Genomic DNA, 19,210 nt, shown 5'->3' with positions numbered 1-19,210 from the left:
GTGGATGTCACTATCTGGTCTGGAGACTATCTCTTAACAGGAGAGATAGCTCTCGAGGTCGGCCTCGCCTGGTCGGCAACACACTGACAGATAAAGTACAAAGACAGAAGGCTGATTCGGTATCCAAGGCAAGCAGGGTCTGGCAACGGAATATCAGATATGCGAGGTACCGAATCAGAAGACAGAGGAGTAGTCGGAAAAGCTATAAGTCATAACATATAACAAACAATGCCTATTCTGGGTGCGAGGTCCGTGGTCTCAGCACCCTGGAACTAGTCTGAAGTATACACAGATGATAATACAGTTCCCTAGACTGGGTGCGAGGTCCGTGGTCTCAGCACCCCGGAACTAGTCTGAAGTATACACAGATGATAATACAGTTCCCTAGACTGGGTGCGAGGTCCGTGGTCTCAGCACCCTGGAACTAGTCTGAAATATAACACAGATGGTAGTACAGTTCCCTAAGCTGGGTGTGAGGTCATTGGTCTCTACACCCTGGAACTAGTCTGAAGGTATAACACAGATGATAACACAGTTCCCTAAGCTGGGTGTGAGGGCCTTGGTCTCTACACCCTGGAACTAGCTTAAGCATAAACAGAATACAATTCAAATAATCTGGCTAAGTGTGAATTCATAGGTCCACCTGGTTCAAACACACTGAAGGATCTGACTAGGTCTGTGTGCTTCCACGTAGTGATTGCAACAGCAGACAACTTGCAAGTGACCAGCAGAAACTATATATGGAGTAGTGCTCTCCAGCACCACCCCTAATTGCTCAACCAATAGTATCCTGCTCTGGAGTCAGCTGATCGGCGTGGTCAGCTGACTCTTCCTGCTTAGTATAAGAATTCTGCCTCTCAGCGCGTGCGCGTGTATTCCTAAGCCTATGTGCACTAACAGACTCAGCCACACCAGACACACGCTGCTGCGTGCAAACCGCCGCGCTGGACGCGGAACCAGCCGCCTTACTGTTGTTGCATGCGGTGGCTTTTCCGCGTTCTGCCCTGCTACCAGACACACGCTTCCGCGTGCAAACCGCCGCACTGGACACAGAATCAGCCGCCTCCTCAGTAGCACATGCGGCGGCTTTTCCGCGATCTCTCACAGTGTTATTTCAGGATTTCCATAAATTGCAATGAAGATGTTTTTACATAAGTTATCATGCTGTGGCTAATTTCTTTTAAAGCGGCATCGTCACCATAAAAATCAAATTTCAACAGCAACTGGTCTGAGTGTATTAAGTGATAAAGATGCTAATCCTGCATTCAAAACTTGTAAAACTTTTTCTGCTGTTATGATTTGGAGTTATCACATACTTAAAGAGACTCCGTAACAAAAATTGCATCCTGTTTTTTATCATCCTACAAGTTCCAAAAGCTATTCTAATGTGTTCTGGCTTACTGCAGCACTTTCTGCTATTACAGACTCTGTAATAAATCAATGTATCTTTCCCTTGTCAGACTTGTCAGCCTGTGTCTGGAAGGCTGCCAAGTTCTTCAGTGTTGTGGTTCTGCTATGAACTCCCCCTTTCAGGCCCCTCTATGCACACTGCCTGTGTGATAGTTAGATTAGTGCAGCTTCTCTCTGCTCTCGTATCTTTTACAAGCTGGATAAAGTGTCCTCTGAGCTGGCTGGGCTTTCACATACTGAGGAAATTCAGACAAGGGCAAAGCTGTTTGCAGGAAGAAAAGAGCAGCCTGAAACTGCAGTGCATGAGAGCAGAAGGGGGAAAGAAACACACAAAGGATCTCTTGAGATTCAAAAGGAAGGGTGTATACAGCCTGCTTGTGTATGGATGTATTTTGTATGTGTGGACATACTGTACATCAACCTACTTCCTGTTTTGGTGGCCATTTTGTTTGTTTATAAACAAACTTTTTAAAACTGTTTTTAACCACTTTTAATGCGGTGGGGAGTGGCGAAATTGTGACAGAGGGTAATAGGAGATGTACCCTAACGCACTGGTATGTTTACTTTTGTGCGATTTTAACAATACAGATTCTCTTTAAGGAGCACTGGCCCTTTAGTAGTCAGTGCCAAAGAATTGCATGCTGGGGGTTCTTTTTATCTATAATGTATTCCTCCTTTCCTTTATTTCCCTGCCAGCTGCTTATCTGAAACCTAATCCCCTACTCACTTGTGTTTACAAGCAAGGCTGAGGTGACTCAGCGATTGGAGGAGACAAAAAAAAAAGTAAAGGGCAGAAATGACATCACGAGTTATACTTAACTGTGGGCAAAAGACATGGCCCCCACCAGGAACAGAATTCTCGTCATTTACTTTATATCATTCACTGAAATCAAAACGTGGACAGTATAATACATGTGTTATGTAAGTAGATCAAGTATTTATCTACTTATATATGTGTTTTTTTCCCCTGGCATAGTATGGCTGATCCTACTGCTTTAAGTCAAGTTCTGAGTTTAGTTCCACTTGAAGAGGAGTTAGATCAGACACTGGCAAACTTCTGTCTGCACTTGTGGTGACAAGTTTAACAGATTTTATTTTTTAAGTAAATCATCCCTTTAAGTTCACCAAATTTATAAAGGGATGAGCTGCTTCTTTATGGTGGTGATCGGGCTCTTTCAATGCCTGCCTTCATTATACTAAAGTGGTGATCTGCAGCTCTGTTTGGTTGAGTGCAGCCTCAGACCGGAAGGGATGGATGGATCATTTGCCAAAAATGGGCGACCTTCATAGGCTTCAGTTTTGGCTGAGATTTAACACTTTTCAAACTATCTATCCATTGATGGCATCTTCCACTTTCAAGTTGACGGATGATATTTGGCAATCTATAGAGTGGCTGATTGCTACTTTATAAATATGATGATTTCCACTTTATTGGCGATATTTTACTGCAACAGTAGTTACTGTGGACACTAGTGTGGGGTGGTATCTGTGATTTTTAGTGGGCGGTGAGCGGCGGAATCCGAGGTGTAATCTTTACACATCCCCTCAAGCTTTGCCACATAATGCGACCCCTGTAACAACCTCAAGGGTCTTTGTGCATTCGTTTTTAAAGGTGTACGCCACCAATTTTTGTATTACCAGTCTGCGGACCATTTTTAACGTGTATGTCACCATTTATTTACAATAAAAAGCACTTTTATGCTGTGGAAACCTCTCTTCATATTTACAGAAGACTGTGAGCAGTGGGGTGGCCTTATAGCCTAGAAGTGATAACAGGACGATCTTGGCCGCACCTTCCGGGGAGCTGCTCTATGAAGGGGGGGAGGGAGGGGGGGCCCTTGCAGCTATTTATTGAAGTTTGCTGGACTGTTATTGAGTGCTACTGGAAAAATTGCTTTAATATTGTGAAGATATGCACGTATCTGACTAGAGCGATCCGCCCTAGGAGTGGTCGTTAACAGTTCCATAGGACTTGGCTAAGATTGTACTATATATGAGAACTGCACTAGAGATGGCGCGAACGGTTCGCCGGCGAACTTCCGGTGGTTCGCGATCGCGGAGAACCCGCAAACTTTTCCGGAAGTTCGCTTCGCCCCCATAGTGCACTATCAGGGTCAACTTTGACCCTCTACATCACGTCACGTCAGCAGGCACATTGTAGCCAATCAGGCTACACTACCTCCTGGAGCCCCACCCCCCCCTTATAAAAGGCAGGCACCGCCGGCCATTATACTCACTCGTGTGCCTGCAGTAAATAGAGAAGGGACAGCTGCTGCAGACTCTATCATAGGGAAAGATTAGTTAGGCTCTTGTAGGCTTCATAGCTTGCTCCTTGCTGATTCTTATTGCCAAAATAGCACCCCACAACAGCTCTTTTGAGAGCTAATCTTGTTCTTGTGATCTATTTTTTTCTGTGTGTCCCACTGACACTTGTGTTGCATAGACAACCTTGATAATTCATACAGTGTGTGTGCCACTGCCAGGCCCAGCACATTCAGTGACTACCTGTGTGTGTGACAGGTGCACATTGTAATACCCATTACTGCATATACCTACCTACCTGTTGTTCACAGTGCACCCACCTACCTACGTGAGTTGAGCACACGCAGTGTCACTGTGCCTGTCCGCTACCTGTCTGTGTGTGACAGGTGCACATTATAATACCCATTACTGCATATACCTACCTACCTGTTGTTCACAGTGCACCCACCTACCTACGTGAGTTGAGCGCACGCAGTGTCACTGTGCCTGTCCGCTACCTGTCTGTATGTGACAGGTGCACATTTTAATACCCAGTACTGCATATACCTACTTACTTACCTGTTGTTCACAGTGCACCCACCTACCTATGTGAGCACACGCAGTGCCACTGTTCCTGTCCGTTACCTGTCTGTGTGTGACAGGTGCACATTGTAATACCCATCACTGCATATACCTACCTTTTGGGTTCAGTGCACCCACCTCATCACTGCATATACCTACCTGTTGTGTTCAGTGCACCCACCTACCTACGTGAGTGCACGCAGTGTGATATACCACTCCGTGCAAACCTGTTAACTGCACCTGTTTGACTGCACATTGTATTAGTCAAGTCAGTGCATACCTATTACTTCATCCCTCCGATATGGACACAACGGACAAAACAGGCAGAGGTAGAGGCAGACCCAGAGGAAGGCCACCCAGCAGGTCTGTGCGAGGTCGTGTTGATGTGATTTTGTGTGGCCCCTGGACCAAAGTACAGTGCTCAGAAGAAGGCCCGTCCTATCAACTCCCAAGATTGTCAGGAGATGGTTGACTATTTAACACAGAACACCTCATCTTCCGCAGCCACCAGCGCTACTACAAGCACCACATCCGTTGCATTTGACACTAGGCAGGAGTTAATTGGTGAGGAATTAACTGATTCACAGCCATTATTGTTACAACCAGATGAAGGCGCTAAGCAAGCTACACCACCTCATATGTCTGAGTTAGGCGGCGACACTATGGACGTAACGTGTGAAGATGATGAAGTACTTGCTGTTGGTGCAGTTTTGGAGGTGTCTGAGGCAAGCGAAGCTGGGCAGGATGATTATGATGATGACAATGATACGGATCCCACGTATGTTCCCAATAGAGGAGATGAACAGGGGGACAGTTCAGAGGGGGAGTCAGAGAGGAGTAGGAGGAGACGAGTTGCTGAAAGAGGCAGGGGGAGCTCGTCGTCAGAAACAGCTTGTGGCAGTGTCCGGCGGCATGTATCGCCACCTATGTACAGCCAGCTAACATGCCCTTCAACGTCAGCAGCTGATGCCACCATAGTGCCATCACCCCAGGGGGGCTCAGCGGTTTGGACATTTTTTAATGTGTCTGCCTCAGATCGGAGCAATGCCATATGTTGTCTCTGCCTCCAAAAATTGAGCCGTGGAAAGGCCAACACTCACGTAGGGACAAGTGCCTTACGAAGGCACATGGAAAAAGGCACAAACTGCAATCGGAAGAGCACCTGAGCAAAAGCAGCACACAACAGAAAAGCCACCCTCCTTCTCCTCTTCCTCCTTCTGGTGCAGCATCTTCAGCCGCTTACTCCCTTGCACCTTCACAGCCACCCTCCTCCACTCTGCCACTGCCCTTGAGCGGTTCATGCTCCCCTGCCCACAGCAGCCAGATGTCCGTGAAGGAAATCTTTGAGCGGAAGAAGCAAATTTCTGCCAGTCACCCCTTGCCTGGCGTCTGACAGCTGGCGTGGCGGAACTGTTAGCTCGCCAGCTGTTACTATACACGCTAGTGGGCTCTGAGGCCTTCCGTAAAATTAATGGCCTGTGCAGCGGACCAACTTGTGACACCTCCACTGCTTGCAGGCAGGCCTCCTGTCACCTCCTCTCCTCCTGCTACATCCTCTTCGCTGTCGTCCTTCTCCTCCTCCTTGGCTGAGTGGCAGTTGAACTCTACTGGTGCTGCGATCTCCTCTCCAGCTACACAGACCCAGCTTCCCAGGGCCTATGCTGCATGCCAGGTACGACGGTGTCACGCCATCTTAGACATGTCTTGCCTCAAAGCGGAGAGTCACACTGGACCAGCTCTCATGGCTGCTCTTAACAAACAGGTGGATCAGTGGCTGACCACGCACCAGCTGGAGATCGGCAACGTGGTGTGTGACAACGGCAGCAATCTCCTTTCCGCTTTGAATTTGGGAAAGCTGACAAATCTACCCTGCATGGCACATGTGCTGAATCTAGTCATTCAAAGATTTGTGTCAAAGTACCCAGGCTTAGAGGACATCCTGAAGCAGGCCAGGAAGTTGTGTGGGCATTTCAGGCGGTCTTACACAGCCAGGGCCGGCCCGCTCATGAGGCGGGGTGAAACTTTTGCCTCAGGCGGCAAACTTCTAGGGGCGGCACACGCCCATCCGTGGGTGCGGGGGGGGGGGGGGGGGTCGGCCACCGAGCCGGAGGGGTAGCGGGCAGGTCGGGGGTATTGGCCCCCCCTCCATCGCCTGGGTCCCCCGATCTGCGCTCCCCTCCAGCTGTAAATAGGAAGCAGCCGATGCCCAATAGTAAGAGGCACGGGCGGGGAGGACTCACCTTATCCACGTTCCAGCGTGCGCTCCACTGACGTCACTTCCTGCATTGCCGTCCACTTACAATACAGTGGGCGGCGATGCAGGAAGTGACGTCAGTGGAGCACACGCTGGAACGTGGAAAAGGTGAGTCTTCCCCACCCGTGCCTCTTACTATTGTGCATCGGCTGCTTCCGATTTACAGCTGGAGGGGAGCGCAGATCGGGGGACCCACCGCTAGGCCCAATACCCCCGTCCTGCCCGCTACCCCTCTGGCTTGGCGGCCCCCCGGGGGGGGGGGGGGCGTCAATTTTTTTCTAAAATTGCCTCAGGCGGCAAAAAGTCTAGGGCCGGCCCTGTACACAGCCATGGCACGCTTTGCGGACATTCAGAGGCGAAACAACTTGCCAGTGAGACACTTGATATGTGATAGCCCGACTCTCTGGAATTCGACCCTGGTCATGTTCTCTCGCCTGCTAGAACAGGAGAAAGCCATCACTCAGTACCTCTACAATTTCAGTAGAAGGACACAATCTGGGGAGATGGGGATGTACTTGCCCCCGAACTGGACACTGATGCAAAATGCATGCAGGCTCATGCGGCCGTTTGAGGAGGTGACCAACCTGGTGAGTTGCAGTGAAGGCACCATCAGCGACTTGATCCCGTACGCTTACTTCCTGGAGCGTGTTGTGCATAGAGTGGTGGACCAAGCTGTGGAGAAGCGTGAAGAGGAACAGTTACGGCAGGAACAGTTGTGGGAGCAATTTACATCAGAATCAGATGTTTCCTCAACACCTGCGGCAGCACAGAGGGGGGAGGAGGAGGAAGAGTCATGTGGGGAAGAGGAGTCAGACTTGGATGATAAGGAAGGTGTTTCTTTGGAGGAGGAGGAGGCGGCGGTGGCAGAAGAACAACCGCAGCAGGCGTCGCAGGGGGCTTGTGCTGCTCGACGTTCCCATGGTATTGTTCGTGACTGGGGGGAGGAGAAGGACTTACCTGACGTCACTGAGGAAGAGCAAGAGGAGATGGATAGTATGTCTGCATCCAACTTTGTGCAGATGTCGTCTTTCATGCTGTCCAGCCTGTTGAGGGACCCCCGTATAAAAAACTCAAGGGGAATGAGGTGTACTAGGTGGCCACGCTACTAGACCCTCGGTATAGGCACAAAGTGGCAGACATGTTACCAACTAACCAGAAGACAGAAAGGATGCAGCACATGCAGAACAAGCTGGCAACTATGCTTTACAATGCGTTTAAGGGTGATGTCACAGCACAATACATTAAAGGTACCACTGCCAGTAATTTTCCTCCCATGTCCACGCAGGCAAGGACAGGACGCTCCAGCGATCTCATGGTGATGTCGGACATGCGGACATTCTTTAGTCCAATGCCTCGACTTAGCGCTTCCGGATCCACCCTCCATCAACGCCTGGACCTGCAGGTAGCCGACTGCCTGGCCTTAAGTGTAGATGTAGACACTGTGAGCAGCGATGAACCCTTGGACTACAGGGTGCGCAGGCTTGACCTGTGGCCAGAGCTGTCCCAATTTGCCATCCAACTTCTGTCTTGCCCTGCCTCAAGCTTCCTGTCAGAAAGAACCTTCAGCGCAGCTGGAGACATTGTCACTGAGAAGAGACGTGTTTATATTTGAGAACAGAGGCGCCAAAAGAATAAAAACAGTATTTAAAAGTTTTAAAAAATTGCGTGGGAGGCAGTGGTGGACCTACCCCCCGCAAGCAGACACAACAACTGTGCATTCAAACAAAGGGAATATTTATTGGTATAATCCAAAGGTAGGTCCACCACTGCCTCCCATGCAATTTTTTAAAACTTTTAAATACTGTTTTTATTCTTTTGGCGCCTCTGTTCTCAAATATAAACACGTCTTATTTCCACCCTTGGTGGAGGGGGATACCCCTTCTTGTTTTCCAGTCTACAGAGAGCGACTTCTTAATCCTGAGTGAGGACAGGCTAATCTCCTCACCTGCTTATACAGTGGTTGCCTGGAGGTAACCCTGGTTTGTGAGTATCTAATTTATACTCGTTCCATTATCCAATTGCCTTAACATACTACACCATATTGGGCTCTCGGTTCTTCTTCTTTTTCACTGAGAAGAGAAGTCGCCTAAGTCACAAAAGTGTTCAGTACCTCACCTTTATCAAAATGATTGAGGCATGGATCCGGGAGGGTTACTGCCCGCCCGAAGACTAAGTCAGTCCCCACACACAGCATCTCTGCCTGCACGCCGTGTGATTGGCTGCCTGCCCCAAGACTAAGTCTCTCCCCACACAGCACCTCTGCCCGCAGACCGCTTGACTGCCTTCTCCGCCACCACCAACAGGGTCCAGGACTCCAGCGGCCGCTATAATAATTTTTCTGGTACGTGTACATGCCTGCCTAATTTTTCTGGCTGCACTGCGGCTGCAACAACAAAACAAAAGGCATGTACATGTGCCCATTCCCCTTCGTGATCATTACCTTGCCGTAATGAAGCAATGACCGCTGGCTATATGAGTGTCTCGGGGGTGGTACACCAAAGATAATAAGGTAGTTGCTTCATTGTGGAGAGACCAAATTTGATCAGCTGGACAGTCACTGTTGTCACTGTTGAGCTACCACAGCCCGGCGACCATATGGGTTTGAAAACCGCCACGGCCTGCACTCTGGCCATGGATCGCACCAGTCCAGCATGGCCGTCACTACGCAAACAACTGTTTGCGGTGCGTTACACTGTAATTTTGGTGTGTCAGTGTGAAGCAGTACTCTAATTACACTCCCTGATTGATGTATACACATGCAAGATGTTTTAAAGCACTTTAGTCCTGCAATTTAGCATTCAATGTGATTTGTGCCCTTAAAACGCTACTTTGCGTCAAATCCAGATTTTTCCCCGGGACTTTTGGCGTGTATCCCACTCTGCCATGCCCCCCTCCAGGTGTTAGACTCCTTGAAACATCTTTTCAATCACTTTTCTGGCCAGCATAAAATGTTCTAGTTTTCAAAGTTCGCCTCCCCATTGAAGTCTATTGCGGTTCGCGAAAGTTCCGAACCGAACTTTCGTGGTAAAATCGGAGGTTCGGGCCATCTCTAAGCTGCACATCATTGATTGCATAATATTTATGTATAACTGAGTGCTGCTGTAATTCTGGTGATACTAGTAACTGTGGAAACCTGCAAATCACCTAAGCGGATCTTTTCACTTTTTTAAATAAAGTTTGTGCATGTCTCCCTGCTTTTTGAGATAGGAGTGACACCATAAAGCGTGATTGTCACTATAAAAATTAAACTTAATCAGCAACTGGTCTGAGTATATTAAGTGATAAATATGCTAATCCTGCATTCAAAACTTTCAAAACTTTTTCTGGTGTTATGGTTTGGAGTTATCACATACCTTAGGAGCACCGGCCCTTTAATTGCCATTGCCAAACAGTTGCATGCTGGGGAATGTTTTTATCTATAATATATTGCTCCTCTTCCCTTTATGTTGCCCTCCTTCTAATAACATAAGTGCACTTCCTAGTATAGACCTCAGTGGGAGTATCTGAAGACTCTGGGAGGATGGATACACAATTAGCAAGAGAACTAAGTGAAAAATGGACATCTCTCCAAAGTTGTCCATAGTTAAGTATACATAACGCTATATGTGTTTTTTTATGGTGGTGCTTTAAAGAAATACCACTGCCACACCTCATACCCGTCATTCAGTCATACCCGTGGCTCAACCCTACGCCCGCATACCTCAAAGAATGTATGAGAAAAATACATTTTATCAAATTCCACTAATCCTTTTCCTTTATATTAACAACTGAAAAAAGGAATACATCTGAAAAGGGAATAGTCAGGTGGTATAAGATCTGTAGACCTACAGGCAATGGTCCGTATTTCTGCAAATCGCCACCTTGATGAACAGGCCCCATGGACGATGACGTTTTCTGAATATATTATTCCAAAACTTGTACTGCATACTCATAGAAGTCATAAAGTATTTCCTAAAGGTGTAAAATCCAATTTAGCTCTCCAAAATTATAGGACGGTAACCAAAACGAGAGCATCCCATCCAGTTCGGAACAACACTTCCCTCTACTGACTCGTGCTAGAACTTCACAGACGTGAGTAATCCAGATGTTCAGTACTGCTTTTCCACTTATCAATGGAGTCAGGACAGCGGAGTTCAGATGGGTTCACCTCAGCATGTACATCATCGTGTTCATCATCCCATTGCTAGAATTGGTGTAAGAATGGCAACCATTGAGGGAACTTAAAACACTTGGGATCAGAGTAGTCATCAGGCTCCAAAACTTTCATGAACTGTATCTGCATCAAGTAATTGCATAACTCATGAATCTCTTTACATGCCTTACCTTGCACAATACCTGTAATCAGTAATTATGCATAACAGGGGGTCATGATTTATGAAAGAAACAGACTTTCACAGATGTAATCTTACTGTTACAAGCTTATTACTGGAACATGCACAAACTTGATAAATGAAATCGTAAGTAACCTTCGTTGACCTCTACATACAGAGGGGCTTTAAATGGTCTGGACTTTAGCATCATTTTTTAAACCTACATTCCAGTGCATATTGAGAACATCTCTGCCATTTGTTGCAGCCCATGGCACAGTCACATCTGAGCAATAAATCTATAGAACAGCAGGTAATTGACAGAACATTTCCATCCTGTTTAATCAAATCCCAGGTTGAATTTGTACTGTTGTTCCTACCTCTTGCACACTTCATTTACATCCGACAAAAAATGAAAATATATAAACTAGAGCCTGAACTTGTGGTCTCAGACGTTGTGGCAGAAATGGCCAACAGATAAAGGGCCATGTCACACAGGTGAATGAGTCGCTAGCGACTATTCGCAGCAACTAAAAGCTGCAACTAAACTTCAATACATTGTAAAGGAGTACCCAGTGACAGGAAACACAGCCACTAGTGACAAGAGCTAGTAACTAGTGTCGTGGCAGTATGACTGGTTCAGACGGGCGACTGCCAGCGGCTGTACACGGCATCTACCAATGGGATCCGCCACGTCCCGCATCAAGATAAATGGCCGCGTTCAGCTCAATGCATTTACAGTCAATTGCCTGCATTCGTGTTTGCACCGTAATCAATCGAGTTTTATGAGGATTCTTCATGCAGCGTTTAGCGTTGGCTGCATTTGCGATTCCGTGTCCCCCTAGAGGTTCAAAACACGACATGATAACGAAACACCAGGAACCAATGCCAAATGCTTTTCTGCTAAACGCTTTTCGGCAATAGGAAAGCGTGTAGCATTTGTTAACCTGCCCTTATTTGTTCATAATGTTGATCTGATTGTTTTATATCAATGATTTCAATTCATATGAATGGCAATGACACAGTTATGCCTTGAACAAGTAATTTACAATTTCCTTCAAAATATTTTGAAATAGCTATGCAGTGGGCACAGCTTCTGCTTGCACTTACCTGCGGTTTGTGTACGCGCTGCTGGCAGAGGCTGCATTCTGATCAGGGTAGTTGTGCTGCAGAGCAGATGCTGGGAATTGGTACAGGAACCCAGTGCCACAGGTAAATCCAAACAAGCTGGAGGACCAGAGGAAAACCAGAGGGAAGCTCATTTTCATGAATGAGGAAAGCATTCCAAGGCAAAGAGCTGATGATGAACTAATCCTGCAGCCCAGTACAGAGCTTTGAGGTAAGGAGAGCCCCAAGTTCTGCAGAGCTGGACTGAGCACACAGGAACTGGCTGCTCAAGGCATTCTCTGAACTAAAGCTCTTTAAATTTGGTGAGTTTGCTCCAGTCATTGAAAAGGGGGGCTGTAACACTATCACAATGCATATTGCTAGCACCATCTAGTGGGATGCTTGCTGAAAGTTCTCTATCAAGAACAAAAAAAAGCCAGCGATCACCGCAAATAATGCCTAAAATAGCACAGATAGCTTTGGATTGGTCTGCCGGATCATATGTGTATAGTTTAACAAATGAAGTCAATATGTGGAATGACACTACTGAAAGTAATTAAGATGCTTGTTTATGGCACGTAATAGGATTTCTATGCATTACAAATTCTGAAGCAGTGAGCTGCATTCCTAAAAGTGGTTGGAGCTAAGAAAGTTAGAAGAAAGTGGAATGGTTTGACCCTAGCAGCCAGAGATTCCTTGTGTTACTTTTTTTTTCTTTTTAAATAAGAGGTAAAAGTTTTGTGGGCAACAGAGAGCTCAAACTTTTGTACATTAGTTCCTGTGGGTTAAAACTGAACACTTCAAATCAACGCAGAGACACGTGGGGGGATGAAACCAATTTCTATTTAAAGGAAAAATACGTTTGGCTACCTCTATGTCTGAGACACCTGGACTTTGCAGGAATTAAAATGGACCTACAACTGTCCAGATAACAACCGGAAAAGAATAAATACAATGTATTTATTGTTAAAAGTGCTGGGAAATCACCATGCGAAGCGCTTTTACAAGCGTTTTGCGATTTCCCTATACCTTCCATTGAGGCAAAATGGTCCATGAGTAACCGTTATTTATCCGTTAGCACTGGGCTCCGGCTGAGAGGAATCCACCAGACACTGACTCAGATGGAATTATCAAAGATTTATGACCTAACGGTGGTCACTGTGGATTCAATCAATCCGTTACACTTCAACAACACAATACACTTCCCTTGCACATCACAGGTCAAAATACACAATCTCCTAGTCTTCACAGCCGGTGCAACGGTAAACGCTGCGGAATAAAAAGGTTAAGTTACGTACAAATTATATATGAAATTTGAGCTACAAAGGTATTCCTGTACAACAATCAATCACTTTACAGCATGTTTACATCACCACTGTTGGGGCGTGGGCTGGGAAAGGAGATGGTCTACTGAGCAATTTCAGTTCCTAAACAGTTCTCAGACCCTTGCAACCAAGTCCAAGCTCTATTGCTCAGCAAAACCTTGGGGGAACTCGTGACAGTTCTCAAGAAGGTACTGTATAGTTACACAGTTCGTTGGTTGATCCCAAAAAGGATGTTCACCTAGCTCAAAGATCTCTTAGACTCTTTACCCTGGATAATCTACCACAACCCACTTTACACACCTGTCTGGATAGGGCCTCCCAAAATAACAAACAAAATAAAATATAAATCAAATAATCAAAAAGGATTAGGAAAATAAAAGTAAACAAAATAAAATATAAAGTGACCAATGCACCCAGCTATGCCACCCAAATTACTCTCCCACAATATAACTCTCTTTTAGTGCACTTTCTGACTTTTAGGCTGAATAAGCTCTAATTTAAGGTTGTTGCAAAACTTGTACTCCAAGTAGGCGGACTCTGTATCTTGCTCAAAGGTCAGTTCACTCCTTACTGTACGGAGGCGCCAGGTGTTACCCGGACCCAATACTGTTGTATGCTCCTATGTTCATTGCCTGAGGAAGCGGGTTCAAACATGCGAAACGCGTTGCAGCCCCCCTTTTTTGGAGTATGTCAATAAATGATATTTTGTTTCAATAGACAGTATCTAGTGTCTGCTTGTAGGAGGTAAGTCCACCGCTGCCTCCCAAGCATTTTAAACATTTTATGTGTTGCTTTTATCCTGTTGGCGCCTCTGTTTTCCTATACTACCTTACTGTAGCACACTTTTAGTATCACAAGATGCAATGCAACTCCTCCTCTTTCACTTATCTTCTTTAGTACTGACAGGTTCTCTTTACTCTCACGGCCTTAGTAATTTCCGGTTTCTTTAGGACCGTGTAATTAGGTAATGTGCATAAATCACACTTTGGTTCACTTCTAGTATCAAACTCTTAGTAACACTTCAGAACATAGCACAGAAGAACACATGAACTTTAACTCTTGACTTGAAACAGACTTGACAGGAACAATGTCTCTATAACAGGACTTAATGCAAGTGGGGGGCTGTATCAGCTCTGTGGGGTACTTATGGAGGCTGTTAATGTCTCTTAGTGACAGCAAGGCCTTCACACTCAATACACTTTATATAGGTGGCAGAAGACTTCTTCACTTTAGCTGAGCAGCTCTATCTTGCATCAATAACTGTATCATCAACACAAGGGGCTTGATTCACAAAGCCGTGCTAACCTACTTAGCACATTTGGGCATGATAAGCAGGGTGCTAAGTAGGTTAGCACCGTTTTGTGAATCAACTTTGCGCGCGCACATAGAGCTGAATGGGCACTTTGCGCGCACCGTGCTGCGCTGTGCGCGCGCAGGACTTTGCGCGTGATCAGAACTTATCACGCATAAACGGAGTTTAGGCATGATAAGGGGCTTATCACAAGCATGCTAACAGTTAGCACGGCTTTGTGAATCAAGCCCACGGTCTCTGTATCTTTAAAGCTTTTGCACACAAACAGTCTCTAGTAACAGCACTTTGAACAGACTTGGCCTCTTCAGGTTCTGGGTTGCTATATTTCTATCTCAGCAAGCCTGCGCTGAACACTGGCTACTAACTGAACACACACTGTAACTTGAAGTTGGCTCTCAGGCCTAATCTGGCTGCCGGGGTCCTTTCTGTCCAGACTAGCTCGGATGGACTTTGTGCATGCTGCTTCTGGTCTCTGGTCACTGTCTGGCCGGGTTGCCTCTGCCTTACTTGCTCCACTGTAGTCACTGGTCGCTGGGTTCCTTCTTAGTCTCCGGGGTGACTGCTACGACCGTTCTCCTCGTGGCCTCCTTTCCCACTCCTCACCGCTGCTCTTGTCTCCTCCTAAGTTCCGCCCTCTCTCGCTCTCTGGTGCGCTCTGGCTGGCTCAGACCAGTTCCCTCCAGGCTACACCGTACTAGCTCTGCCCCTCCGCGCCTGCACTGTAGCTTCCGACAGGCCAGGTGGGGCTTCTCGAAAGTTCCACTGCTCTGTGTCCTTTGGTCGCTTAGCAACAGTGTATATGTCAGGTGAAACTGGTCAGAAGCACACACCTTTCACTCCTCTCCAGTTAGCAACAGTGTATGCGACCATTACAACGCCTCCACTCCTCTCCCATGCGCCGTTTTGGTTCCACAAACAAGCATCTAAGGCAAAACTTAGCCTTAGATGCTAAAGTTACCTTCAGACTTAGTGATATCCAGTATCATTAACTTCATTTAAAAATCAAATCACTAAGCCTCCAAATTGCTGCAGAATAGTTTTACAAAGCGATTTTACAACGCGTTTTTACATTGAGCTCAAAATGCTGCATGTCTTGCAAGTGCAATTAACCTTAATCGCAAACGCACTAGTGGGTTCAGCCCCATTTAAATACAATGGCAAAGCATTTTTTTAAATCGCCTGCGATAGTCGGTAATCAAAAAACACTGGCAAAAATGTCCTAGTGGGTCCCAGACCTAAGAGTCCAGACATAAACAGCTATTTGCTTATATTTGCCAAGCAAGATATTCCTCCTCTGTAATATAACTTGCATCTATCGGGTTAACCTTCTCTCTCCCTGCACAGCTTGTTCTGTGACTATAGAATGCTAATAACTGTTTGTTCAGCAGCATTAGCACAATGAAGCCCACCTCCATCCCTCTAACCCAGTTATGCTACTGGCACATGCTACTAGCACAAATGAATTGAAAGCTTTGTAAAAAGATGATGAAGAGATGATCCTGTGGAGAAATATTCAGACCATACAGTGGGCCCTATCCAACTGACTTTTTCTCTTAAAGAGAACCTGTACTGAGTAAAATTATTTAAAATAAACACTCGAGGTAACTTCAAATGAACATTACATAGTTACCTTGCCATCCATTCCTCTCAGAAGCTCACCATTTTCTTCTGACAATGATCCCTTTCAGTTCTGACAACATTTTGTCAGACCTGAAATATATCAGTTGCTCTCAGTTATAGATCAGTTGCTGTCAGTTACAGCTGAGAGAAGAACTGATGTGTCCATGTTTCCCTATGGCTCAAGTGGGCGATGTTACAGTTTAACTGTGTGCTGACCATAAAGCTGTTATGGTGTAATGGCCATTTTCAAAATGGAGGACAGAGAATTCCATTGATCACAGTGGACAAACAGGACGCAGGAGAGGAAAAAGAGATTGAGGAGTAGACTACACAGGAGGTAAGTATGACTTGTGTATGCTTATTTTGACTTTTAATTTTCAGTTCAGGTTTTCTTTAAGTTTTCTCCTAGCAAATAATTTTTAATCTTCTGTTCAAAATAACTTTTGCAGTCTGCAATTGAAAAAGTACCCAAAAGTAGGTGAAAAACTGTCAAAATTATTGTTGCTTGCTGGTGGTTTAACCACTTTGCAACAGCTTCACGCCGATGGGCTTGGCCACGGTGGCAGCCCCAAGACCACCTAACGCAGATCGGCGTAAAGTCCTGGGGCTTCAGTTTGCAGGAGATTGCGCGCATCTCCTGCTTGGTAGGCGGAGCGCCTTCAGTCTCCCAGAGGCGATCGCCGCTCGGAGACTGTTAGACGGCGAAACTGCCGCCTAAATACTGTGCACAGCGCTGCGATCCACAGCAGGGCTGTACTGGGGACAGCCGTGTGACACAGCTGTCCCCTCCTGAGTCTCGGCAGTGATCGGCTGTCATAGGCTATGACAGCTGATCACGGGGAATGGCTGGTGGGGGGAGGGAAGGGGGAGTACATAAAATATAAAAAAAAGACACATTTTTATTCAAAAATAAAACAAATAAATATTTATTTAAAAAAAAACACATTGGGGGAGTGATCAGACCCCACCAGCAGAGAGCTCTGTTGGTGGGGAGAAATGGGGGGGGGGGGATCACTTGTGTGCTGTGTTGTGCGGCCCTGCAGCTTGGCCTTAAAGCTGCAGTGGCCCATTTTACAAAAATGGCCTGGTCTTTGGGGGGGGGGGGGTAAAATTTGCTAACCCGTTTGCGAAATTATGATGTTTGACCTTGGGTCAAAGGTTAAATACTTACCTAAGAAGAGGGAAGACTCTGGATTCTGTGGAGGTTTCCCATGCTGTCCTTGGGTCCACTGTCCATGAGTGAGCTCCTCTTCAAGCACAAGTGTGGCAGTACAGCACGTGTGCAAGCATGGCCGCGCCTGCGCAGTAAGACAGAGCCGCTCGAGTGCAGGCAGGAGGGCCCAGGCAGTGGTGGAGGATGGGACATCCCCCCCCCCCTCCCTCACCTCAGGCTCTCCTCTCAGCGCTCCCCTCCTGCAATCATTGGTGGCAGTGGACAGCAGCAGTGGCAGCGGCAGGCTGAATACATTACCTCCTTCTCGCTGGAGGTCTTTCATTCTCTAAGAGCTTCATGCAACTTCCTGTGTACACAGGAAGTTGCTCTTAGAGAGCGGAAGACCTCTGGCAAGAGAGAGGTAATGTATTCAGCCTGCCGCTGCTGCTGCCCGCTGCCACCAATGATTGATTGCAGGAGGGAAAGCGCTGAGAGGAGAGCCCGAGGTGAGGGAGGGGGGGGGAATGTCCCCCCTCCCCATCGATCTGCCACACTCTCCTCTTATGCTGCGGCCCCTCCTGCCCCCAAAAGTCCCTGAGCGGGCCCTAAGGGGGGCGGCCCCGGATTTTTTTTTTGCAGGGGAGCCCAGGGATTTCTAGGTACGCCCCTGCATGGGCCCCAGAGCAAATTTCACACTGCACCCTTCAAAACCAGCTTTCTAGGAACAGCCACTGTGTGAAAGAGGTATAAGCAGAGGAAAGGGAATGGTCTCTTGCCACTGTGCACAGCACATATAGAAGTAATCATTCCCATTACAGCTAATGCAGTGGCTGAAGGAGAGCTATGGAAACACATAAATATCAGTGATTGTTAGTCACTGAAAGGCCTTTGACCCCAATGATCACTATAATGGGGCAGTCAGAGGTCCAGGACATGGGGCTATCACTGCTTTAGGCGGGCTCACTTTTAAAGACAATGGCCACAATTCACTAAGATCATGTTGGTGATAAGGCAAGTAAAAACTTATCACCACATATCAATCAGTATTTTAAGTGTTAATTCACTAAAGAAGCTTGCCTTATTACCATGTAGTGATAAGTCTTAATAGTACACACGTCCTGATTTTCCACCCAACTTGTCGTTTGAACGACAAGTTGGATGTGTGTGAGCGCAGTCGAGTGACTGACAACAGCTGGTTTGCCCAATTCCGCTTGGCGGATCAATTGGACCAACTGTCGTTCAAACAACTGTCAAGACTGTATGTGTGTAAAAACGACTACTAGTCGTTTGTCAACTAATAGACCTTCAAACCTACAGTCGTTTGATCAGTCATTTGATCTAGTCCATTGTTCTATCCAGTCGATTGTCCATTATCAAGTTGGTTAAATGACATGTAAATTAGGATATGAGCCACTTTGTTGGTCAGTGTGTACAGTACGTCTGAACGACTTGTTGCATGCACTTCAAGTCGTTCAAACGACCAGTTTAAACGACTGTCACCTCTGTTATTACCTCTGCAGGTATTCTTACATGCAGTAGATAGTGAGGGGAGGAGCACACGTAGGCAGGATGTAGCTTTGCCCCTCCCGCTGTCTCCTCTGCCAGCATGATAACAGCAAACCTGCAGCTTGTGTATCACAGCCAGGAAAGGAGAGAGAGGCTGTGCGAGTGTGTGCGAGCGTGTGTGTGTGTGTGTGTGTGTGTGTGTGTGTGTGTGTGTGTGTGTGTGTGTGTGTATGTGTTTGTATGTGTGTGTATGTCTGTGTGTAGCTGTGTGTATACATAAGCTTGATGTCTCTCTCTTCCTCCCTCCCTTTGTGCCTTCTGTGTATTTGCCTCTATACACAGTCCCCTTCTGTATAACATACTTAAACAATGAAGCAGACATCTAAGAATCTT

At 46.6% G+C, this 19,210-nt stretch overlaps 1 protein-coding gene across 1 annotated transcript in view; it reads right to left on the bottom strand.

Moving 5' to 3' along the window:
* Window positions 1-12,062, bottom strand: part of COL26A1 (collagen type XXVI alpha 1 chain) — a 540,454-nt gene extending 528,392 nt beyond the window's left edge. The window contains exon 1 of the mRNA XM_068265988.1: window positions 11,905-12,062. Coding sequence (XP_068122089.1) covers window positions 11,905-12,062 — 158 coding nt within the window. The remainder of the gene's footprint in view (window positions 1-11,904) is intronic.
* Between the last annotated feature and the right edge of the window lie 7,148 nt (window positions 12,063-19,210).

This window comes from Hyperolius riggenbachi, chromosome 2 (assembly GCF_040937935.1).
Source record: "Hyperolius riggenbachi isolate aHypRig1 chromosome 2, aHypRig1.pri, whole genome shotgun sequence".
In the NCBI taxonomy this organism is placed as follows: Eukaryota; Metazoa; Chordata; class Amphibia; order Anura; family Hyperoliidae; genus Hyperolius; species Hyperolius riggenbachi.
This window is presented reverse-complemented; position numbering and strand designations above follow the sequence as displayed.